Source organism: Podarcis erhardii (assembly GCF_964252035.2).
Source record: "Podarcis erhardii genome assembly, chromosome: 10".
In the NCBI taxonomy this organism is placed as follows: domain Eukaryota; kingdom Metazoa; phylum Chordata; class Lepidosauria; order Squamata; family Lacertidae; genus Podarcis; species Podarcis erhardii.
The window spans coordinates 34,244,060-34,268,894 of NC_138500.1; the positions used below are offsets into that span (position 1 = coordinate 34,244,060).

Below are 24,835 nucleotides of genomic sequence, written 5' to 3' on the forward strand. Positions count from 1 at the left end.
TCACCAACTATAAAACCCTGTTACGTGTTCTGTTGCTTGTTATATTCTCTGAAATGAGGGACATTTGAGGCAGTAAGATAAAGATACGCCCTAGAGCTAGCAAAGCTCTTTGCTAATGGGATAACCCAGTGCAAATATGGTATGTGTTAGATCACATGCAGATGACCTCTTAAAAGATTTCACACAAGACACCTGAGAATATAAAATCAATCAAGAAGTGCCAAGCCGCAAATTTTGAGGCAAACTGCCAAATCCAAAGTTTATACTGTAGACACACCTGTAACCCAATAAAGAACAGTGGGATAAACAGCTCGGAAGGGAGGGATGGTTCTGAGCAGGAAAATGGCTGACAAGGAAAGGATTAATCCCCTCCATGTGCTTAATCAAAATGGCTGCCTCCCAGGGCTGGTTTTCATTTTTAAAAAACTGATTGGAAGTCCATTAGATGTGTTTGCCATGCATACCAGAGGTCCCCTACCCCTGAGCTGGCTGCCTACAGAAGTGAAAAATCAGCAATAAGCAACATTGCTGGACTAGTTGCCATGTTCCACCAGCTACTGAAAATATTATTTTTCAAACAAGCTTTTGATTCTGCTGCTGCTTAAGATAGTGTCATGCATTGTGTGGGGGGGAGGGGCTTGAGGCTCTTATGCCAAGAGCCTTCTAACCCCTGGATGTGGCAAGTGTTAAAATATAAGCCAGACTGGCTTTCTGTTGAGACAATAGCCTGAGTGATGGACCATTAAGAGAGCAAAGGATGTGGATCTGTGCAAGATGGCAAATGGGTGCCCCCACTCCCTCAACTAGTTATCTGGTGCTTAGAAAGTTAGCTGGTGGTTAGAAAGTTAGCTAGTTAGCTGGTGGTTAGAAAAAAGGCAAAGGGGAGAGTGATATGGGGTAGAAGCAAAGCAGCAAGCTGGGAACCAAGAAAGACAGAGCAATGCTTGATTTCTGTTTGAACGGTTTTAAGCAGCTGGACAGCAGCCATGAGCGGACCGTCCAGTCCCAGCCTTCCGCATGATGGCGAGATGCACTGTGTTCCTGTTTAGATTATAATACTTACTATTTCTGCATTTGCATCTATCGGTCTAAGTAAGCATATCCTCCTCTGAGCGAGGAGCCCTTGCACCTCAGGTTTATTGGAAGCAATGCCGACCTGAGTACTGTGACGCCTGAGGCAGAAAATCTCCATCTCTCTCCATACCTCATCGCAGCAGTAAAAATATAATAAACAAAATCATTGACAATTTGTAACCTTTCAGAAATGTGCTGCTGGAGGCAAGCACTGAATAATGGCAGGGCCAGCTGGGGCTGCCAGGAGTCAGGATCACACACATTCCTCATGGAGGAGGCAGCCCTGCAAAGATCTCTCCCTTTCGCAAGAAGCAGCCCTTTTCCGTCCTAGTGAAGCCACAGCTCCTTCTGCTGGCTCTATGCGAAACTGTAGGCATCTTCCGACAGGGAGGCCAGATTTGGATTTGGAAGGAAGCAGCAGTGAGCCTAAAATTCTGGATGTAATTGACTCATTGTGTGGAGGGGGTGTCTTTAGATGATAGCATCTTTATTCGCTTGTTTCCAAATGTGGTAAACCAGCTGTGCTGAATTTCAGGCAAGGATAAGTATTTTCCTGTCGAGGTGACTTCCTGGACCTCGGCTCCAAACTCCTGCCTTGAGTTCATTACTGGGATGCAGCATGAGGCAAACACAAAAACAGTCAGGGCAGCACCAGAGATCTAAGCTGCCAGCCAAATCTCTGGGCCATTTGCCAGAACCGGGAAGGAAGCGAAGCCAGAAACAAATGCAAGCCAAGCCCATTTTGTTATTCTTGCACAACAACCTCTTGCACACATGTCTAACAAGGTTTTGCATGGGGTGGAGGCCTGAGTTTGTAGCCTGAATGCACACACCTGTGCTATGAACGTTTCATCCAAAGTCAACTCCTTAGATCCTCAAGTATTATTGAATGTCCTTTCAACCACTGATCCCATTTTTGTTTGACCTGTCCAATGCCAACCCTATTGGGTGCAAAACTAAATTTACTTGTGATAGGTTTTCACAACTAAACATGCTCACTGATCCAGCCTCCCCCAACCTGGTGCCCTCACATGTTTGGCACTGCATTGCCTGGCTAGAACAAATGGGAGCCGAGTTCAAAACATCAGGAAGGTAGCTGGATAGGGAAGGAAGGCTGTACTAATCAATAGATGAAGCATTATGCAAGCTTGACCATCTTTTTCAAATAGCTTCATTAGGATATATATTTTTAAAACCACACACACACACACACACACTTAAAAGAAATCACAAGGTATACAATAAAGATATGGCATAAGAATACCCAGTCATCAGTCTAAAGCATATAATATTATTTAATCTACAGCAACCAAAAATATCTGGATGTCTTTGAAAGTTCAATGTTGCTTTTGTTTTTCTTATTCATGTAATCCATAAGACAATACCAGCCAGTTGTAAATGAGTCTTGGAGTCTCTGTCCTTTGCCCAGTCTTATTTTGACGGTCAATTTATCTATTAAGGGCAATTGCCAGATTCTGTTAAACCAATTGGATAAGGATGCCCCAAGTCTCCCCCCAAACAGGCTATAACAAATCTAATTACTAACAATAAATAACCAAGATTTCTAAAAGAAATACCTGTATTTGACCCTGTGTATTCAATAAAGTTAACACAAGGGACTGAGTTATTTGTTGACCAGTGATAATATGTATCTCTAGAAAGACTGTCTCCCCAATACTTGACACCGTAACGTAATACCACCACATATGCTGCCATGTGCCTTAGTTCCGCATCCTTGCTTACAGACCAGGTGAAGGGAAGGGTTAATAGGTGTAAGATGAAGAGGTATGAGGTAACATTTCTGCAATATTTTAAGGGAAGATTCCTTTGTAGACGCTGACCTTCTCGCTTCACTGCAAGCACACTCAGCCAACGGTGGAAACAGTAGAAAGGGGAATGTCCAAAGAGCATTTTGTAAGAAAAAAGGAATCTTTATCGGAGAACACATAGTTGTGCAGATAAAGACCTGGCTAAAACTCCTGGCAAATGCCCCATCATAAACACACAGACCAAGTGGTTGCAGCTCATTGTCAGGGAGTCAGAAGTCAAATTTTTATGTATGCAATTTATTAGGAGAAAATTTAAGGTGTGTCTTTGACCTCCCTGCAACGACTCTTTTGGAAGAACAAGGCAAGCATCACGGTATCTGTGGGAGCCTCTCTACATCCCCCTTTCCTCTCATGGCCACAGCTCAGCTTAATATTCAAAGGGACTCAGGAGTTTCAAGGAAGGGTCACCGGACTTTCTGGTCTCATGTTTGCAAACTGCAGAAACTGTCATGGGTACAACACACACCAATGTATTATTTGGTTACACTAGAATGCTTATTTCATGTCTGATTTCACTGGGCAGGAGGAACCACAGATACCAGGGAAGACCTCTGGGAATTCATGCGCACCCATGGGTACCACACTGGCAACCCCTAGTCCACAGAGATCACATTGCTTCTCCTGCCTACTTTCACAACCACAGTTTCCCAGAAACTCTCTAGAAACCAATGAATTAACCATACCCAACCTGTGTGTCTGTAAAGTGCATTGAGCCTCTTGGAAATCAATAGGGAAAAGCCAGACTGCTTTTAATCAGCTGGACTCACCGTTACAATGACCCAGAACTGGCAACAAAGGCAGAAAAAGAGATTCAAAGACAATCTTATCACTGTCTTGAAACACTGGTATCAGCAGCCTATGTACACACATGGAGCAGAGCAGATGCATTTGGCAGAGGCTCGAAAAGCTGCCTTTAAATTATACGCAGGGCTTTTCTTCCAGGAGGAACTTATTTCTGGCACTTTTCAGGTGGGCACCATTGCCATTCTAAGAGGGAGGCATTCGTGGTGCGTTCCGGCACCCCTATTTCTCTAGGAAAAAATAGCACTGATTTTACGTATGCTAAGAAAGCAAACTTTGGGAGCAGGGAGAACAAATAGGAATGGGGTGCAAGCATGGTCGATCATCTGAATGGAAGACATGGTGGCAAATTTTAGAAAATAGCATTGGGGTAGCTGTGGTGGGGTGATCTTGTAGTTCCCCTAGCGAACTTTCGCTACTTTAACTCTTGCTTACATTCTGAACTTCCACAACCATTGCAAACCTGTTAAGTCTTAAACTAGAGCAGGAATGGGCAAGTTCCCCCCCCCCCGGGATAAAATTGTTTTGGGCCCAAGGGGAGGGGAAAACATGTCAACTGTGGGTGGGGCCAAACCCAGTGGTGGGCAGGGCTTCCCCCTTTTCTTATATACAACACCCTCTTTTTCCTCTGCCCCCCCTCTCTCCCCAGCAAACGTCTGGGAAAGGGACATCTCTCTCTTGCCTGAGACTTGAACTGCTTGCTCGCAGAGGGCTTATGAAATCTGACTGAGGGCTGCACAAAATTAGCCCGAGGGCCACAGTTAGCCCATCCTTGTTCTTGACTGGTATCAGTTCCCTGTAGCCATGTTGACAGCTTCGCCCAGAAACTGAACACCGAATTCAAGTGCTTCCCATTTAGAGCAACTCAGCTGTTTTCACGCATGCCCCCGAGTTCTCTGAGTAGCGCTATGATCAAGTCTTCCATGCTACCTCACACACACTTGTTTTGTTTATATAAGCATCGTTCTTGCCGTCATCGCCATCAAACAAAGAAGCTACTTCTTAGCACTGAAACTAGGAGGAGGGTGGTTTGGGGATTTTTTATAGCAAAACTGGATGTGCATACCTTTGGCAGGTGAGGCGGCCGTGAAGTATGTGGGTGTAGCAACTATGTTGGTTTTCTAATGTTTGGTTTTCATAGCTGCATGTTAAATCAGCCTGGGAGGAGGCTACAAGTTTAAAAATATGGCAAAGGAGGGAGGAGAGTGCAGCCCACTGGTTTAATAGCAGAGGGCCTAAAGCCAAGAATGATGGCTCTCTTCCACAGGCTTTGCTCCTTCTGTGCAAAATGTACATGAAAAGACCATGGATACACTGTTCAAAACCCATACATAGGCCAGAATACTTCCCAACAGAAGGCGATAGCCAACTAAGTTGTACTCAGAATAGATCCCTTGACATTAATGGACACAAGTCAGTCATGTAGCAGGAGACTCTTTAATCTTAGGGTTGTGGGTTTGAACCCCACGCTGGGCAAAAAGATTCCAGAATCGCAGGTTGGACTAGATGAGCCTTGTGGTCCCTTCCAGCTCTACAGTTCTATGGTTCTAGGTCTATTGATTTCAGCAGGTCTACTTTGGGAAGGACTGTTGGTGAAAATGGGCCTGTCCCTTACCTATCACTGGTTAACTGAGATTTATCACATGAATGCACAAATAGCAACTGAGGGAAGCAAATGTGTGGAATGGCACACTGGCCAGTTCTGAAAAGTATCTGAAAGGATTGCTTTCAAGTTTAAAATTTTCCTAGCTACAATATCTAAATGTGTCCCCAAAAGGGTTCCCTTCCTTCCCCACAATAAGCGGGTGTTGTACTCAAAATGACAGTGTGGCTACACCAGATCATGCAGATAGCTGACTTGCTCCTACAAAACCTCTAGGAACGCAGTTGGGGTAGGCTCTCGGAAACAGACTGCAATTTTAGGATACAACTGCGAAGAGGCAAAGCCTGCTTCTCATTCCTGCTACTGAGGTGAGCAAAAGGAGGAAGCAGGTTTAACCCTGCAAGGCAAGTTCTGCCTCTTAGATGCTTGATTTTCTTTTCTCCTACAGAGAAGAGCTGTCATCCATTCCTACAGAGAAGTTGTTTTCTACTGGGCTGCTGCACAGGAGTTCACACACACACACACACGCACACACACACACGCACACACAGATCCTTGCTATATATAAGTCTCACCCCTCACCCTGCATACCCACATTTCCACCCATGATGACGAACAGGCATTGCACAAGTATCAAAGACGAAAACTGGTCTCTTCAGGTTAGGGCTGTCAGAATGCATGACTGAAAATCAACGATGCCTGGTAAGTAGCAAGTAGAACAGAGTTCTACTACTGCTCACAGCTCTATTCTAAAAACAGGGTGTGTTCAAAATAGAAACAACTTAGAAGCACCAGATAATCAGCCAGTCCCCTGACTGGACGGATCTGCTTGAGCAATGTCACCTTTAACGTTCACAGACTGTGAAAGAGCCACAATGAAAGAGAGACAGCTAAAGGGGAAGAGGATGGAAGGACTTTAATTAAAAGCTCTCTCATTCCACCAACCTCAACACTGCAGACAGGCAGGATCTCAGCAAGACAATCCACCTTGCCAAATACCTCGACTAAATAAACACTGCCTCTCAGCTTTAGCGTTCAGGCAGAATGGCCTCAGGGCTGAGATAATGAGGAAAGAAAAACCCACTTCAACAGCATTCTGCACTCACAGGCAAACAGCCAAGCATCTGCCAGACTTTCCCCTATTTGGGGGATCAGTCTTTTCTACATAACACTGGTCTGGGTTACTAGGCAGCATTGTACATAAAAGCATTCACAACTGACAGGTGCTATCACAAATACAGATAACTTGCAACTTACGCAGAGATTCGGTTCTGGGGGTCCGCATGTATATGCAAAAATAACAGGAACCCCTGGAACTGCCCCACCCACCCCACAAGATGTAAAGCCACTTACCCAAATTTGAGAAGGCAGTGTGAGGCTCTGGTAGAGTCCTAGAGCCCTCCTTCATCCTTCCCTAAGTCTTGCAAGTGTTTGGCCAGTTTTGGAAAGGAGACTCAAGGGCTCTAGGACCCAGCCAGAGCTCTTGTGCCTCCTTCCCAAAGCCTAGCAACTCACTTACCCAGCTTTGAGAAAGTAACACAGGGACTCTGGGATGCTGCCAGAGCCCTAGCAGTGCCTTCCCTAAGCTGAATAAGCCCACTTTGTGAACGTGGCTGGGAAATAAATAAATGGAGAGCAGGTTTCTGCTGCTCTCACTTATTTATTTTCCCACAAACACCTGCACAAAGCTGTGATTACATAAGTAACTTTAAGATGCAAGTTACCTATTCCATATTCTTTGCCTGCACGTCTTGGAACCAGCACAGCATGCATTTTTTATTACTTTGTTTTTATTTTGGACAATTTTCTTATAAAATTAGGGGTGCAAATGTCTCTCCATTGACTTTGATAGTAGCAGCTTGAAAAAGTTCTGCCATATATCCATTTCATGTAGCTTAGGGAATCCACTGTGGCCTGCTGGTAGACAGGAACAATTGCTGGCAGCAGAAGTAATAGGCCTCCCCATAGCATTAAGAGAGATTTCCCAGGCTTGCAGGAGAATTGCTTCTGGATTACAGAAGTTTACAAAAGGTGCTAGTGGATCAGGAAATCTTTTGCTCTCTGGGATATGCTGAAAGGTCAATTCCGATACTGGTGACTCAGAAAACCAAGCAGCTTAAAAACGTGGAAAAATAGTTCTGGGAAAAATAGTTCCTTTCTCAGGCTTTCCATTTCTTCCTTTTCCCACCAGCCACTTTGTTCCTGACCCCCATTGCTCCCTCGGTGTCATCCTCTTCCTTTTCCTCTTCACGGGAACGCTTCTTCTTTTCGCCCTGCTGCCGCAACTCCTGCAAGGAAAGCCAGACAGCAAGTTGCTTGAGCATTCAAAGCATGGAGGCACAGAAGCAATCAAGAAGCTCAAGAGCTGAAAACGTAATACCTTCAGTCACCATGCAGGGTGGCCGGTAAACATTGCACAAACAAATAGAGTCAAAACCCAGCTTGCAAGGATGCATGAGGAAACACAGTGCCCCTTATAACCAGGAACAGCCTTGTGTAGAATTAGCTAACAATACTCTCAATGCAGTACAAATCCTAATGTTTCAGCCACACCTCTGCACAACAGAACCCCAATGATTTGTTGCGCATGCATGTCCACAGAGAAACGGACCCACACGGGGGTCTGCAGAAGCGCAAACATAGCCTTAAGTTCAGCCTACCATCCGAGCAAATCGCTGTGCTTCAGCCACACGTTCGGTCAGCATCATGACCTCCTCCTCTTGTGTGGGGAAGGCAGGCAGCTTCTTTCCTATCAGGTGCTCGATGCGCTGGAAGAGCTCCACATCGTACCTGGGGGAAGTGAGACAAAATTCTCTCATCCGAATGGTTCTTCTTAACCAGTGGCCCATAAACTAGTTAAGAGCCCACCCCCTTAAAAAAGCCTCTTCCCCCAACTCAGTTGCATTTCCACTTCAGAAAGTTGCTTCCCTACTCATTCAGAGGAGAGGAGAAGAGTAAAAATTGTGGCCCAGCGGAAGGAGCAGAGGGCACAACTTACTGTGTGACAAACGTGATGGATTTTCCAGAGCGCCCAGCCCGAGCCGTCCTCCCCACACGATGAATGTAATCCTGAAAGGGATCCAGAATAAGCCACAGAACGCAAGGCAAAGCAAGGCAAAACACCATTTAAAAAGAAAGTGTAATCCGAAGCAGTTATGCAAGAGACCCCACAATGCTCACTAGACGCAGCTCCTTCTGAATATGTATTCAGTATGCTTCAAGAGTGTCTAAGGAGGTGAAAAAGATGGGCTTGACCACGTGGCTGTAGCCATCCGCCTCCTCATACAGTTGTATCTTCACAATAATATTTTTTATTTTTAGATTCTATACCACTCCGTAGAAAGGCTTCACAGGCAGTTTAATAAACAAAATACAGCAACCATGAAACAGTTTGTAAAGCATAAAGCATCGCAGAAGACAAATATGAAACCCAGCAATTCTCTGGATTAAAATGAACAATTCAGGTTAAAGCTCTCAACGGGTCACTTTAAATAAGAGCTCTCTGATCTAAAGACCCATCTAACCCCCTATTGTCTTACTGATGTATTAATGGTTCCCCATCCTTTCAATGCTCAGCTTTTTGAGGGCTGACATGGAGGTGGGCGTTTAGCTATTCCATCACTATGGAATCCTATGTTGCAACTGTGGAAGAAGAGGGCTATCTTTCTGCAAACTCCACTAGGATATCTCAAACTAGGGGCTGCACAATTGTAACCCAGCTCCCTGCCTTCGTAACTCACCTTGGAATGGGTAGGAATGTCAAAGTTCACGACAACATCCACATGGGGTATGTCCAGGCCTCTGCTGGCAACATCGGTAGCCAGCAGAATGGAACGTGTTTTAGCCTTGAACTTGTTCAGCGACCCTAATCGCTTATTCTGGGGAGAGTAAGACAGAGAGAAAGGGCAAATGAACATGCTTTAGATTTTTCCAGCGTGGGAAAGCAAAATGAGTCAGGTTTTGTGAATCGTTCCGCCGTTACAGTCTGTTGTTCTACAGAAATGAAAGTCTGTAAAAGATAAGCTAACAAAAGGGAAAGCAAGCTTGGTGACACATACAAATCATATTTGCCCTTAAAATATGATCATTATTTCAGTGTGGTATTCCAGAAATGAATGTGTTCAGGTCAGCCTGTACCTGGCTCATCTGACCGTGGAGGGGGATGGCAGTGAAGCCCAGATTTCTAAGGAGGAGGGCTGTCCTCTGAGTGTTGTTGCAGGTGCTGCAGAATATCATGAATGAGTTTCCAGCAAGTTCATTCAGAATATAGACCAGGTAGCTGTCCTAAAAAGAGAAAAGAAAAGAAATTGAAATCAGAAAGGAAACTAATGGAGATTAGGTGAAAGGAAAACACATTCAAAAAAGCACAAAGGGACAGAGAAAACCCCAGTGGAGTAAGTCAGGGATAAATTAAAGGAAATAAAATACCTGAAAAAATAAATGTTACCTTGAACTTGGAAGGGATGAAGACATAGTATTGCTGCAGTTTTTCAACTGTCTGGTACTTAGTTGAAACAGCACATTTGACAGGGTCCTTAAGAGCTGCACGCTGGAGTTTTTGCACCTGAACAGAAATAATTAATGTTTTCAGACACAAATTTAGTTGATATGACCTGTTAATTTCTACCTCCACCTTAGCTGAACTCATGCAAAATGCCACACCTTCCCATACCTTTTTAGTCATGGTAGCAGAAAAGAGAAATGTTTTCCTGTCTCTGGGAATGACTTTCAGGATCTTGTCTACCTGTGAAAAGAGAAGGCAAGTGACAGTGAAACAACTAGAAAGGTAATTAATGTGCATGCAGACAAATACTGCATCACTGTGGGAGTGGTATCACAATCCAGTCTGATGAAAGCAACACTGGAAGCGCCTCCTTTGAAAAACAAGGCACTCTACTGATCCACAGAAAGGAGGGGGTTGTGCTGTGAGGGTCGAGGGGGACCGAGGCAACATGGGGGAGAAAGCATCCCAATGCCTTCCGGTAAGGTCTTGCTACTTGGGCTACAACTGCAGATTACTACACATGAACCTGGAAGGGAAGATTCTCTGGACAGCAACCTGAGCAATAGTTGATAACAAGACTACAAGTCTAGTATCCAAATGCCTTGCTACATCTTAAAACCTAGTACAGTGGACTCTCCAGATACGAATTAAATTCATTCCGGGGGTCTGTCTGCAACCTGAAAATCCGTAGGCAGAGGCGCCGCTTCTGCCTACGGCGTGATTAAGCACCTCTGTGCATGCACGCAAGGCGAAACCCAGAAATATACACTTCCGGGCTTGCCATGTTCATAACCTGAAAGTTATGTATCCAGAGCAGTACGTAACTAGAGGGTCCACTGTATCTGAGAATGTTTCAGATCCCAACAGTCAACAAGGATCCACTGGAGAGACAAACACAGGAAGCATGACACCATACTGTCAGCTGCTAAGTGGTGAAGACAACAGAGGCTCTGTGTTCCATATTAGGGAATCAAACAGAGGCAAGTCCCATTGACCTGCAGGTCCTACAGCCCATCTTGGCTGTGAGCTCAGGAAGACCTGCTCCCTGCCTTGACCTTCTTCCACCTGGCCTGAAAGGGCGTGACCAGGACTGACTCCAGCTGCAAAAGCTGCTGAACAGACCCTTGGGCTGTGGTATTGTTTAGGGTGCTTGGTTGGGTTTTGTTCTTGTTACTGATATTAAATTTTGTATCTTTATTACTTTTTCAATCTTATTATGATTATGTGGACATTGTTTCAATTTGGTTGTGTACTTTTTATGTATTTTATTTATTGGTTAATGAGTAAGTTATGTTTTTAATTCTTGTCATGTAAGCCGCCTTGTGCGTGGTTTTATCTATTAAATGATGATGGTGATTAAAGTACACGTTAAACAGTTTTGAAAAGCACCATCTCCATGATGTTGCAAAGGACCATTCTAAGGCGACAACAGTTGACAGTGCTCACCTCTGTCTCAAAGTCCATGTTGAGGATCCGGTCAGCTTCATCCATAACTAAATACTTCAGAGCTCTCAAATTGAAGCCCTTTGTGTTCTCAAGGTGGTCAATAAGGCGGCCAGGTGTAGCTACGGGAGAAAACCAAACAAACTTTCAACTTTACCAAACAGAGCATTCAAAAAGAAACACAACACAGAAGGCACTATTGCCATGTATCCCCCATTCACTCCAATTTGCCAAATCTTAGAGTCCCATGACTTCCTTCTGCCAAAAGCCTTTGTAAGCACAGCCACTGGAGTATGGATTAAGTCAGAACTTTATGCAGGTTTAATACGGCATGGCTAGTTGTATCCCAGTGGGGGGCGGGGTGGAGGAGGCTTGACGTAAATCAAGAAGTTATTTTGAGAGATTTGCTCCATGGAGGTTGCAGTCAAGTCTGGTCAACCTAATACAGTTTTTCACTCTCAAGCCAGATGACAAATACTCCAGCCCTTCCAGTCAAGCACACATCAGTTAACACTTATGAGAGAAACATTAATTTATCAGAAATGATAAATGAGCAAACTTGTGGCTCAAAGGCAAAAGCTCTGCCTGAGCCATGTGGACCCTAGGATGAAGTTGGGGGAGGTGGGGAGAGTTCCCATGTCTGCTCCTGTTTCAGATTAAAGTACAAGACCTGTGGCTGATGCTTAGCATTAAACTGGGAAGGTATCTGAAGTATGAATAAAGGATATGTTTGCTGGCCTACTGCTTTTCATTACCTCATTTATGCAGATGTAAAAGACACAGATGTGCAATAGGCCTCATTCATATGAATTATTAAGATCTCATTACAATCATTTGAATCACTGATGCTGCCTGTTTCTTACCAATTATTACATGTGGTTTCTTGGCTAGGGCCAGAGACTGTGCCATCATGTCAATTCCTCCCACAATAACAGCTTTGAGGGGAGAAAGAGAAGAAAAATTAAATGAAGCCCATTGAAATTGAGCCAGTTCACAGCCGCCCTCCCCATCACCTCCTTTACATGAAAATAAAAGGCAAAATTCAGGCCCCTTATCCAGTGCCAAGCTTGCTCATAGGCACAGCCTAGTATTGGAACTGGATTGCTACGTTTAGATGCTAAGAGGCATTCTTCGAACAAGACACCACAACACTGACAAATACATATTATAAAAAAGAACCCTGCATTAGCTTCAGGAAGCAAGTCTTAGCCAAGCTTCCATTCTATTCAATATGGACTAGTGTAAGCAGCTCCAACCAAAACAATCAACTGGTACATATCCAGAAAAAAAACCCTGCAAGAGGTAAATAATGAATCCAAAACAAACAAGTTTGATGCTTAAAAGGCAATTAGATTATGAAACTGGAATAAATTGTGCAAACCAAGCACTCTTCATTTGCATGGCTTACACATTTTTTGGAGGGAGTGGGGATACACATGGAGAAATATTAACGGTGAGAGTGAAATAAGTCCCACCTAATTAAATCTCTCTCTGCTTGCCTCTTTGTTTTTAAGAGAAACTGCCAGAAACTTCCAGTGTTAACTTTTTGATCATAAGGTAGGCATGGGTGTGTTTTAGCACAAACCCACCTAATATGCAGTTCCTTCATTCATATGCAGACCAGAACACAATTAACAATGAGGCTGCGAACCTTCCCAAATTTTGCAAAGCAGTTTTGGCTTCAAAAATGTGTAAAAAGAAATGCAAAACAAAAAAAAAACCCCACAACATACACAAATGTAAGTATTTTTGTATCGTTTTTAAAAACAGGATAGAACAAATTTATGGATTGAATGCATGCAAAACCGATGAGGAATGGAACTAGGCTGCTCCATCCACCTCTACTAGAGGCAGACTAAGATTCACACCTTGAAGTGGGATATAGTCCCATTTCTTGAATCTGATATTTTACTATTCTTATTTTGAAAAGCATGCGACTGCTTCTTCCCCTTGCAAATTCCATTTTGTTTTCTGCTAATTCTTAGCACTGCAGCAAGGCCACTCACCACTCTGGACACCAATGGAAGATCCAAGGGCCTCAAACTGCTCAGAGATCTGAAAGGCTAACTCCCGGGTCGGGGTAAGGACCAAAGCAAAGAAGCGCTGAGGTGTCTCTAGCAGTGCCTGAAGGATGGGCAATGCAAAAGCCCCCGTTTTTCCAGATCCAGTCTCTGCTAAGCCAATGATGTCACGGCCTACAAGAAAAGAGGTGTGTCACATGCAGGGCTGAAGGAATACAACAGCACAGATGGAGGACATTCAAAAGCAGTTCTGGAAAGTAACAAGAGCAGCACTAGAACAGAAATCTTTGCACTAGTGACAGCTTGAAATCAGCTAACATGACTTAAGAAACATCAACCAATGTAATAAGCGTATTATTTGAAGATACAGAGTACAGGCCATGGAAGGTTTGTACAAGACCCCTGTTCTAACAGCTCCTCAACCTTGGCTCTTACCAAAAGAAGCTGGCACAGGAAGAGTAGAAGCAGTGGATATCTGCACTACTAAACACTCCATGAAGAGTTTCAAAAGACATTTCCCCTCTCTGTTTAATTGTCTTATTGTACAGGTGACATTTTGGAGGGCAGTTAATGAAAATGGAAGTCTCTCCTGACAAATAACATTAAAGCATTTTCAACCAAGTCAGATGGGTGGGGTACAAATAATAATAATAATAATAATAATAATAATAATAATAATAATAATTTCAGTCATAGAATTGTAGAGTTGGAAGGGGCCCTGAGGGTTATTGAGTCCAACCCCCTGAAATGCAGGAATCTCAAATAAAGCTTCCATGACAGATGGCCATCCAACCTCTGCTTAAAAACCTCTAAGGAAGAAAAGCCAACCATGCCTCATGGGAGCTCAACAGCTCTTACTGTCAGAAAGATATTCCTGATGCTTAGTCGCAATCTCCATTCTTATAACTTGAATCCATTGCTTCAGCTCCTCTCCTCTGGAGCAGGAGAAAAAAGCTTGCTCCATCTTGCAAGTGGCAGCCCTTTGGATATTGGAAGATGCCTATCATATCTCCTCACAGTCTCTTTTGGTTTGAACGAACTTGGCTGTCTCACTGCTTTAAAAAGCCCAGGTCCCACTTGACTTCTTGCTGATGGGGCTTCCCCACAAATGGTATAGCTCCCCTGCCAGAAGACTTGTGGAGTTGGGGAGACTTACACTTCTGCCGCAGGACAGACCAGGAAGCTGTACTGCTTCATAGTCCAAGGTGAGGGGAACTCCATATGGATCCAAGTCTGTGTAATACAAATGACTGGCAATACAGTTCTATAATACAAGAAACACAGGAGAGCCTCTTCTTATTTCTAGAAAGAGATTTCTCTTTTTCCTGAATTTCAGCTCCCAGTCTCACCTTGGAGTGCAACTGGAACAGCCTCGACTTGGATCTTTGTCGGTGTCTTCCATCCCAACTGATCACAGGCTTCACACAGCACATCGGTCACTCCCTATTATTCCAAAGAGAAAAGAAACCATAATTAGCAAGGGACCCCAACCTTCAGAATCCAGGAAGTCCTGGTTCACACAACTCGATAAACCAACCTATCGTCTCCTGTCCTTTTAGCATACTGCAGCATGTCATCTAAGCAAAGGTTGGCCTGCAATCTCCTCGCAGGGAGACTGCATGTTTGGGCTAAGCCGTGGTTTGGTTGTTAAATGTGAACCTGACCATGGTCTTTTCGATTAGCTACAAGTCTATTTTCATCTCAAAACTTTGATAACTTGAAAACATGGGACACTTTAAAAAAATAAAAACAGGCAAAGTAAGGGAAGAGACACTGGTGCTGTGGATAGGCCAAGCTTCTCCTCACCCAAAAAGGAAAAGGTTAAAGGACCCCTGGATGGTTAAGTCCAGTCAAAGGTGACTATGGGGTGTGGCACTGATCTCGCTTCAGGCCGAGGGAGCTGGTGTTTGCCCACAGACAGCTTTCCGGGTCATGTGGCCAGCATGACTAAACTGCTTCTGGCGCAACGGAACACTGTGATGGCAACCAGAGTGCACGGAAATGCCATTTACCTTCCTGCCGGAGCGGTACCTATTTATCGACTTGCACTGGCATGCTTTCAAACTGCTAGGTTTGCAGAAGCTGGGAGAGAACAATGGGAGCTCACCCTGTTGCGTGGATTTGAACCGCTGATCTTCTGATCTGCAAGCCCAAGACGCTCAGTGGTTTAGAGTAGACCACAGCACCACCTGCTCCAAACACCTGACCTTACCCGGGTCACGGTAAAACTGAGAAATTGTATTTTAGTTCCTTAGCAGGACGGCAGCACACAACCATGTAGCAAAATATCCCTTCACACAGGAAACCACATTTATCTTTTCTCCTTTCGCCTTGTCCACTGCAGTGCCTTAGGACATTGTCGGTTTCAAAGCAATATGCAAACCCACTAAGCAATTCTGCGAGCTGGGCCAACCAGGCCATAAACACCCTCACCAACTAAAGTATAATATAACTCCGCTAGCCTTCTCTGCACAGGCGCTTTCCCATGGTTTCAACGGGGCATTTTCTCAGTGGGGAAAGAAAGCTTGTATAAGCATCTAGTGGGAAATGACTGCCACGCTGTACAGCACTACCTAGCTGGGCGACCCCAGCCTTGAGCACTGCGATTGCCTGGCTGGTTCCAGAAATGCTGCCCCCATCACAGCAGCTCCTCCGCAGAACGGAGCAGAACGGAGCGGAGGGACAGCTTCGTCTACTCCGGTGCAATGGCTGGACTTGGTTTTAAAATAAAATTCAAAAGTCAAACCGCTGGGCAAGTAAAGGGTCGCCGGGAGCTAAGAGAGACAACGAGTCTTCCCCGCTTACCAGATCTTGGAAAGTCTTCGCAGTCTCCTCGACGGCTCCCTCGCCCTCCATGCCGGCCGCCACGTTCGGCTCCCACTTCGCTTTCCGGGTTGCCGCGAGGTACCCTGGGACTCGTAGTCCAAGCGCGTTCCGAACGAGCCTCTGAGCCGCAGAGATAGGAAAAGGGTAGAGTTACACGCGACACCAACTTCCGGTTGCAGTGAAGCCGTCTTCCCCTTCAATGGAGAAAATTGTGCCGGAATTTGGAGGCGCTTGTCGGGGAAAGAAGCCTGCCTCGGGGGTTATTTCATGCGGCGAATGTAATTGTTTGGAAGCACTTAAAACAAAACAAAAACTACACGTCTCTGGTGTAGTGGTGAGAGTGTAGGATCAGCACATAGGTGGAGATCTGAGTTCGAATCCTCACTCGGCCACGAAGTTCGCAGGGTGATCTCGGGTAAGTCAACATATCTCGCAGGGTTGTCGTCATCATGAGTGTAATATGGAGCTGGGACGAGCCATGCATACCCCTTCTCGGGCTTCTCGGGAGAAAAAAGTGTCGATGCAATTACTGTAAAAAGAAGTACGTAAATAAAAGCGCAAGTCGTCCACGTGTTAGTCAAGGAAGCACGGGCGCTTCCATCCATGTGGCATGCCAGGGGGGAAGGACACTGGCTGGCTGAAGCGCTGTGCTAGCAAAACTAACCTTTGCTGTAGCTTAAAAGTGCATTTTCTATGCGGAATGTTTAGCCAGGAATTCAAACGCACCTTCAGCCTGGTATGTGAACTGCAATTTTAATAGTGGACTGCACTGCAGGGTTGTCAGCCACGTTCTCCATAAGCTGCAATATGGGGGGGTCATATCGGGGAATTGGCATTAGCTAAGCTAATTTTTAAAACTTTTTTAATGAAATAAGTAAGCACTCTGACGCAAGAACTACGTTAGAAAAGCCACGAGCTCCTTTTTACTACTCCTTTTTGTTCGGATGTGGGTGCGCTGATGCCTAGTCACAGCCAAGTAAAATCCCGGCTTTCTCATTAATTTTTATGGACAGCGCTGCCTTCCTCCCCTGGTGAAATTTTAAAATGGATTCCAGTGTAGCGTTCAAAAGTTTATATACAGTACATTTTATAATGAGAGATGTGGTACTCTTCATTCTATTATCTCTGTAGTCCAAAAAGCCGCGAGGGCTGCTGTCCGCGCGGAGGGTTCTGGGACTTGCAGTTCACCTCTGGAGGGCAAGCGAGGTCGGGAACTAACAAGAGGAAAATAGCTGCGGGGATGACGAGTTTGGAAAGAAAAGGGAGCACTTTTGTCGTGTAATAAATAAATTTTAGAAGATCCCGAGGAGTTGGGGGAAGGAAAACAAAATCCATATATTTACTTAACAAAATTTATTTAACAACATATATATTCTGCTTGATAGAACCTCTAAGTGATTTACAATTTAAGTTTGTCTGTTTATTGAACTTGTTAGTTACTTTATCTTGTTCAGGAAAATCCAAAGCGACTTACAACCAAACCTAAACATAAAACATAAACTAGTTTTGATGTGTTGGGATCTGTAATGTTCCATTGGGGCACCATAATGGGGGGAGTCAAAAAGCAACTACAGTGGTACCTCGGGTTACAGACGCTTCAGGTTACAGACTCCGCTAACCCAGAAATAGTACCTTGGGTTAAGAACTTTGCTTCAGGATGGGAACAGAAATTGTGCTCTGGCGGCATGGCAGCAGCAGGAGCAGTGGCGTAGCATGGGTTGTCAGCACCGGGGCAAGGCAAGTAATTTGCGCCCCCTAACCCGTGGATTTGCGCCCCTTAACCCGTGGATTTGCCCTAACCCCAGATGTTGCGCCCAGTGCGGCCAGCCCCCCCTGCACCCCCCATGCTACGCCACTGAGCAGGAGGCCCCATTAGCTAATGTGGTGCTTCAGGTTAAGAACAGTTTCAGGTTAAGAACAGACCTCCAGAACGAATTAAGTTCTTAACCCAAGGTACCACTGTATAGTTCCCTATCTTTTATTATCATAGAAACAACAAAGCTGTTGAAAGCATTTTTTTAAATGAAGTTTTTAGTTACATCTTCTGAAGCTGATGCTGTATTTAATTGGCTTGCATTTGTTTTTTAATTTTTTTTATTATTTTATTAAGTTGCACAAAAAGAGGTCAACACAAAAGAGGCCTCATAGCAACCCTGTTGGCTAGGCTGAGGTGACTGGCTCAAAGTCACGCAGCAAAGTTTTGTGGGTAAGTGGCCCTTTGAACCCAGTCCTCCAAGGTATACTCTTAGCCCTCTAGCCACTGCTGGGTCAGGCTAGCAAAGGACACTAAATCACATAGCTCAGTTTGATGGTTTCTGGATTGTCGAGGAAGCATTCCCTTTGTGCATGCTCATAAGTGCACCTCCCAAGTGTCTTTCTAAAAACGTGGCAGCAATCCTCACTTGTACATGTGTTTTAACAAAATAGCAGGGAGGGGACTAAAAGTCACAAACTGTATGAAAGTAGAGGGTTCTTCACAGACTCACACAGCAACATCTTACCCAGCCTTTTGATATTAGATTCAATAAATGAGCCTAAGAGATTTGCCTGCAAATCTTGCAAAAGGAAACTTGTTGAAGGGCTGGTATAAATCCTTATGATTAATAATACCAAATAAAATCAGAAGCAGTTCTTCCTTGGATGTGGACTATTTGCCAAACCTAAACCTAGCAGTTGGTTGGCAGTGATTTTCAGAAAGTCACAGCAAAGTATCCCCAGGGACTGATTCTGGATACTGAAGGATCTCCAATACCCAAGTGGCATGATTGCAAAAACTCCTGGCTACGTGCGTGAGCACTGTAGAAATGATGACGTCCCTGAGCCCTCAGTTACTGGAGTCCAACCATGCTACATCCTGCCCTTATATAACAATAGGCAATAGGCAGGAAATCTAAACAAGCACTCTGTGTGACAGATAGCATTAGTGAGTCCAGAAGTCCAAAGCTCCCTCATGAGAAGAACTTGTAAAGAAGCAGATTGATTCTGCTTTGATTTAAGGAGACAGCCAGTGTGCTTATTTTTGCACCCCTTAATACCTACACAACCTGCAAGTTTGAAAATAAATGCATTATTATGAATGCACTTTAACTCTCCATTAACTATATTCAAAGCAGCCTGCCTCCACTAAGGTTGCTGTGACATTCCCATTGTTTGAAGAAGCAATTTTGTGAATAAACTATATATACAAATAGACACAGACACAAGGTTACTTTGTGCTCATTCATTTAATTTGTATTTTGTATTGGATCAGAGTTAGTTATCTGTGCAAGTTGTTCCTTGGTTTTACAAATACCCAAAATAGCAAGCAGATCCTTTTGGCCACTTCTCTTGTCCCTTCCCCCAAAGAGCAGAAAGTCAAGGATCACTTTAGAGGAAGCTCACCCCGTACCCAAATTCCTTAGGATCCAGTGCATTTAAATCTTGTCTCTTGCCCACCATTCCACACTTTAAGATTATAATGTGTCTCCTTTCACCTGAGCCACAAGCGAAGAAATAAAGAGCATCAAACAGGTCTTTGAAGCATAGCATCACTGTGTGTAATCTTTGAAGTATAGCATCACTGTGTGTAATCTATGGCCTAAGTCTCACCAAGTTGGTAAACCTGCGTCTGAGCTTACATGCATCTTTCAAACCATCTCCTTATCTTCACAGGCCACCCGCACCATTATGCAGTGTCTCCCCACTACTCATGTAAAATTATTTTGCCCTCGTAAGCAACGTACCCACTGCCCAGTTCTACCTCTTCTTTCTTCCAACTTTTCATTGCTGTTTTCCTAGGGATACCATCCCGCAGAGGAGAAGTAACCAGAGGAGAAATGACCGCTGGGAGAAAGGTGGAGAGAGGAAGCGCCATAATGTACCTGTAACAGCACAACCGAATGCTTTCATCTGCCCCAGCTGCAATAAAACATATCTCTCCCATATTGGTCTCTACAGCCACAACAGGCGCTGTAACTCTCCAATGGTTTGACTGTACCCCCGATGGTACACTATTCCATTGTCTCTCTAGACAAATTGATGCCAACAAGAACAGCTGTCCCATCTTCTACTTAATTCTTTTGCTTAGTTCTTGCTCATCAGCAGTGTTTTGAAGACACAAAACTGACATCACAAGTCACCCTCACATCTGCATATACTTACAAACATTTGCATATCATAAGCTCTGTCTTAGAGTAGGGATGGGGAAATGTGTCTGTCAGCTTTGGTTTCCCTTGGTTGCTCATTTTTCTAATTGCAAGTTCAGTTCTCCACTTTTCGAAAAAAGGGTGAAGTGGCTTTTTAAAAAAATTCACACGTGAATTGCTAGTCCCATCTGCTCTTCTTTCACAGGTCATTTGATGGTGGGGTCTGTGGGGAACGGACAAGGGGAAGGGGACATCACACAAGGATATTTCCGTGCCTCAGATATAACAAACTTTGGCTCTGTAGAATGAGCTGCTCCATCTTGGAGTGGCTGTATTATTATTTCTTTAAATAGAAACTTCAAATCCACATTTAAATTACCCAAAACAAATAAATACAAAAATACATCAATACACCATGTCCCTGAGCATGGGGGGGGGCACCCACTTTAGATAGGTGATAGTTAAAACTAGGAATGGCAGCTGTTGCCTACTAGTTTGGTAGGGCAGAAGGCAGGGAGGCCAACCATATTTGAGCCACAGTCAATAGCAGGTGGAGGCACTGATTCAACCTTGGTCCCCGTCCTCTTCCCTGTTGAGTTCTACAAGGGCAAAAGCAAGAGTGAGAAGGAAGCAGGCAGGAAGCCCCCCCTCCCAGGGCTGGTTTGAAGGAATAAGCACAGAAGAATCAAGAGGAATTATGGGGATTCTTTAGCTGTGATTCCTACATTGCAGGGTGTTGAACCAGATGACCCTCTGGGGACCTTCCCACTCTATGATTCTAAGACTGAAGTTAGCGGAGCAGTGCCTCAGGTGCCTTAATTTGCCTGCCTGTACTGGAAGAATGCATGATAAAGAGTGGATGAAGTTTGAGCGACAAACAAAAGCCAAACTGATTAAACTCCTGCCGCACTTGCGTGTGCAATTCCCATCCGCTACTAAGAACATCACGAGAAAATAATCAGGTTCATTCAGGCTCTCTGGCCTTTGACTCCCTCATTATCTGCCTCACAGAGCTTTGGAAACTGCAAGTTCTGGAATCTGTAGCCATTTCCTTCCTAGGCTGGCTCTGGTTCCCTCACGACCACAGTTTTCACCTAGCTCAGCACTGTGGGAGAAAAATTTAATCAGAGCTTTGGCAAGTGTCCCCGTCCACTTCTCCTGATTACCCTGTGTAGGTGGGGCTGGGGGGGGGGGGAGAAAGCATAGCTGTCAATGTTTCCCTTTTTTTAAAGGGAAATTCCCTTATTCCGAATAGGATTCCTCGCAAGAAAAGGGAAAAGTTGACAGCTATGGAGGAAAGTATGCTGGAGTACATGCATGCAGAAGCATTAATTGCATTGAGTTCAGTGTTTTAGCACCAAATGAGAAATGTGGAAGTCTCCCCCAACCCCCCTAAAAAAGCAAGGTATGATGTGCTGTGAGACAGCCATATGCAGACACCAGACTTTGGAATGTGCTGATAGCATAGATCAGCACTTGTGTAGCTACAATTTCTATTTGCTGTGCACAGACATAACAGGAGAGCAATACAGACCAAGTCCCTAAGGGGTGTTGGCTGCTATTATTGAGAAATACCTGGAGAAAACTCTGATTTGGCACAATCCTAATAGGAATAACACAGTGTGTTTTAGGTCTTTTAGGCCCCTTTTGTCGTTTTCAGAGGATGTGGGTGATTTTGTCCCTGGACATCCTCCTAGAGTGCTATTCTTCTTGTCTTCAGCGGGGATTCTTTCCTGTTCTCCAAAAGTTCGCAGATCTCATCCATGGGCCTTGCACAGGCTTCTAGGCTTTCTGCCAGCTTCTGGACTTTTGCCTTGAGCACAGCATGACTCACTTTGGTCACCTCTTCGTTGTGCTCAGGGACCAGGAAGCTGTGGGGGCCGCAGAACACCATGAAGCAGATGGAATTGTACAGTGTGACGGAGGCGTTTCTCTCAGCCAGCAGTAACCTAGGATCCGTCGGGCCTTGACTGCGGTGCAAGAATTCCAGGCAGTGCATGATTTCTCTCATCTGAGCATGGCAGCTCACTGCAATCTCCTTGACCTTCCTCACCTCCCTGGAATTAGAGAGGACTAAGGAGAGGTCGGAAGTCACCGTGACGGCCCCTCCTGCAGCCGCCACTCCTAGGCCCACCCCGGAAGCCAAAAGGGATGCCCCTAATGTTGCAGGGCTCAAGGACAGCCCCACGATGGCCACGATGGCACCTGCGGCGCTTAACGAACTCCCAGTGAAATTGGCGATGAGAGAGCGTCTGTGCAGTTTGTTGATTCTCCGTGAAATCTCCCGGAGACTCCTGATGTGCTCCCGAAGCCTGCTTCTCTGATCCAGCAGTACGACATGGAAGTGATGTGTAGGATCAAAAGTGTGAGGGAGGAAGTTGTCCTCCATAACCTTGATGGGAAGCTGGGGGGAGGGGAGAGAGAAGGGCATTTAGAAAGGTAACAGCACACTCTGACAGCCAGGCCTGCAGATGCATCTGGGACCACCTTTCCCCCTAGTACAGTGGTACCTCAGGTTAAGAACTTAATTCGTTCTGGAGGTCCGTTCTTAACCTGAAACTGTTCTCAACCCAAGGTACCACATTAGCTAATGGGGCCTCCCGCTGCTGCACAATTTCTTTTCTCATCCTGAAGCAAAGTTCTTAACCCAAGGTACTATTTCTGGGTTAGCGAAGTCTGTAACCTGAAGCATATGTAACCTGAAGCGTCTGTAACCTGAGGTACCACTGTATAGCTAGATCCTAAAAGCACCAGTGGTTCCTTTGAGCAGATCCTATCAGACTTTGCCTCTAAAGGTAAGGATAAAGGATGTCTCTGAATACCACTTGCTGGAGAACAACAGTGAGAGAGCACTATTGCACTCATGTCCCGTTTGTTGACTTCCCATAGGCACAAGTTGGCTACTGTAGGAGACAGATTGCTGGACTAGAAAAGCCTTGATGTGATCCAGCAATGCTGGAGTCTGATCACCTCACCCCTTTATTTGTTGTTATTGGGTGCAACAGATTTAGCACACATCTACCCCCTCTGAAAATTGTCTGTATATAATTAAAGTTAGATACAAACCGTTATGTCTGTCAAAGGCCTGGGCACAACGGCATATTTGGTTGTCACTCTCCTTCAGTGCTTCGTATCACACACCAAAGAATTATCTGCCCTCATTGCTTGTCTTATCAAATGCACGCTACCAGCCACAGCCCTAATCTAATGTCACCCTGTCACGTTTGACAAGTGCTCATGCAGTAGATTGTAGCATGCCAATATAGAGAGCAGGATGCCCTGGGGCTTATCAAACAAGAAGTGTCTACAGCCCACAGGGAAAAGAAAGGAAGGACATGCAGATAATTCACACACACAACCTATTCTGTCAAAAAACATCTCAGAGTGAAACTTCCACAACATAGCCACTCAAAAGCAAGATTCCTGGCACTTACTAGCAAACCCATCTTCTCTAATATCCCATATTCATTTGCTGGACTTACTTACTAATTCTTAAATTGTAATTAATTGATTCCCCCTGGATTAACATTTCCCCTTCTGGATGACTTTTCCAAGGGCAAGAGGACCATACAATCATTTTTGCTTCTTTATCTAGTTTGTTTATGGATTCATTCATTTTTAATGCTGTACAATAACACAAGGTGTCATCTGGAGGTATCTTCCAAAGTAATAAAAACCTGTCCTTAATACTCTTCAAAACAAGCACTGTGTATCATCTACCTGCTTGTTTTAGCATATCACACAGGTTGGAAGTTTCACCAATTAAGTGGTGACCCATAAGAATGACAGAAAGTAAAGCAGGATTATTAAAATCATTGACTTTACCTTCTGCTTAAATCAGTGGGATAAGAAATAGGGTCTCTCTTTTTTGGTAAACTCCATTATTTTATAAACTAGCAGAAACCAGGACAAAGCTACAGAGTTTTTGAGGACAAAGGAATAATCCCACCTACCATGGTTTTCAGTTCAATCCAGTGTTCCCAAGAATGACTCTCAGGCTGTTTCTGGACAAGCCAAATTTATACTTACTACAGTCCTATTGCCCCCCTGGGACTGCTTTGCATCACACCAGGAATTTGTCGTTTCCTGACATTCCCTCTGCTGCCACCACCACCCCCCTCCCTGCCCGACTAATTCAGAAGGATGTGACACACTGGAAACTGACTGGGGACAGTGCAGCTTGTATCGTATTCAGGAAGCAATCCTTGCAAGTGAACATTATGTGTTCGCTTTTCCCAAAGCACATTTACTAACACACACACAGAGACACTATTCCTGACTCAAAGGTAATGTAGTCATCTCCCAAAGGGAATACACTACCCTTCCTCTTCTTGAAATAACTGGTGACACTATGCTAGCCAGATGACTGAATCTTCAGAGTCTTATGTGAATGTAGAGAAAATAAGGTATGATCTCAGCCAATCATCACAATTACTTTGGAAATGAAATGTTCTATAGAACTGCTGCTTTCTGATTGTCTGGGATGCACAGCAGGCGGGAGAACAACCCAGCTTTTAAAAGAATAGTGCAAGCAGCTAGGGTAGTAGCTGCCCTAATGACATCATGGAATTAGCAGGATGCATATGGATAAATGGTTGTGTGGTGGGTGG

General features: G+C 44.6%; 2 protein-coding genes and 1 long non-coding RNA gene across 3 annotated transcripts in view; 1 reads left to right on the forward strand and 2 right to left on the reverse strand.

Moving 5' to 3' along the window:
* Nucleotides 1-6,205: 6,205 nt before the first annotated feature.
* Nucleotides 6,206-16,221, reverse strand: DDX47 (DEAD-box helicase 47). Its single transcript, XM_081879306.1, has 12 exons — nt 16,081-16,221; nt 14,625-14,718; nt 13,261-13,449; nt 12,118-12,189; nt 11,258-11,376; nt 9,980-10,051; nt 9,755-9,871; nt 9,445-9,591; nt 9,048-9,185; nt 8,306-8,376; nt 7,968-8,097; nt 6,206-7,595 (listed from the first exon to the last, which is right to left on the reverse strand). Exons 1-12 carry the CDS (start codon nt 16,129-16,131, stop codon nt 7,467-7,469), a joined length of 1,329 nt encoding a protein of 442 aa, XP_081735432.1. The 5' UTR covers nt 16,132-16,221; the 3' UTR covers nt 6,206-7,466.
* A 119-nt stretch (nt 16,222-16,340) lies between these two features.
* The window catches only part of LOC309351559, a 35,135-nt gene continuing 26,640 nt past the window's right edge, over nt 16,341-24,835 (forward strand). Inside the window, exon 1 of the long non-coding RNA XR_014160909.1 lies at nt 16,341-16,516. This is a non-coding gene — a long non-coding RNA (uncharacterized lncRNA). The remainder of the gene's footprint in view (nt 16,517-24,835) is intronic.
* APOLD1 (apolipoprotein L domain containing 1) lies at nt 19,648-24,227 on the reverse strand. The gene is made up of 2 exons (XM_081879314.1): nt 24,179-24,227; nt 19,648-22,629 (listed from the first exon to the last, which is right to left on the reverse strand). Exons 1-2 carry the CDS (start codon nt 24,179-24,181, stop codon nt 21,919-21,921), a joined length of 714 nt encoding a protein of 237 aa, XP_081735440.1. The 5' UTR covers nt 24,182-24,227; the 3' UTR covers nt 19,648-21,918.

What these genes read in the sequence shown, in the direction of transcription:
- DDX47 (XM_081879306.1), bottom strand. Translation starts at nt 16,131, where the DNA reads ATGGAGGGCGAGGGAGCCGTCGAGGAGACTGCGAAGACTTTCCAAGAT. An exon ending in ACATGGACTTTGAGACAGAG is followed by an intron (nt 10,052 to 11,257) that starts GTGAGCACTGTC and finishes CTCTTTTCACAG; the next exon opens with GTAGACAAGATCCTGAAAGT. An exon ending in CACAGCGATTTGCTCGGATG is followed by an intron (nt 7,596 to 7,967) that starts GTAGGCTGAACT and finishes CTTTCCTTGCAG; the next exon opens with GAGTTGCGGCAGCAGGGCGA.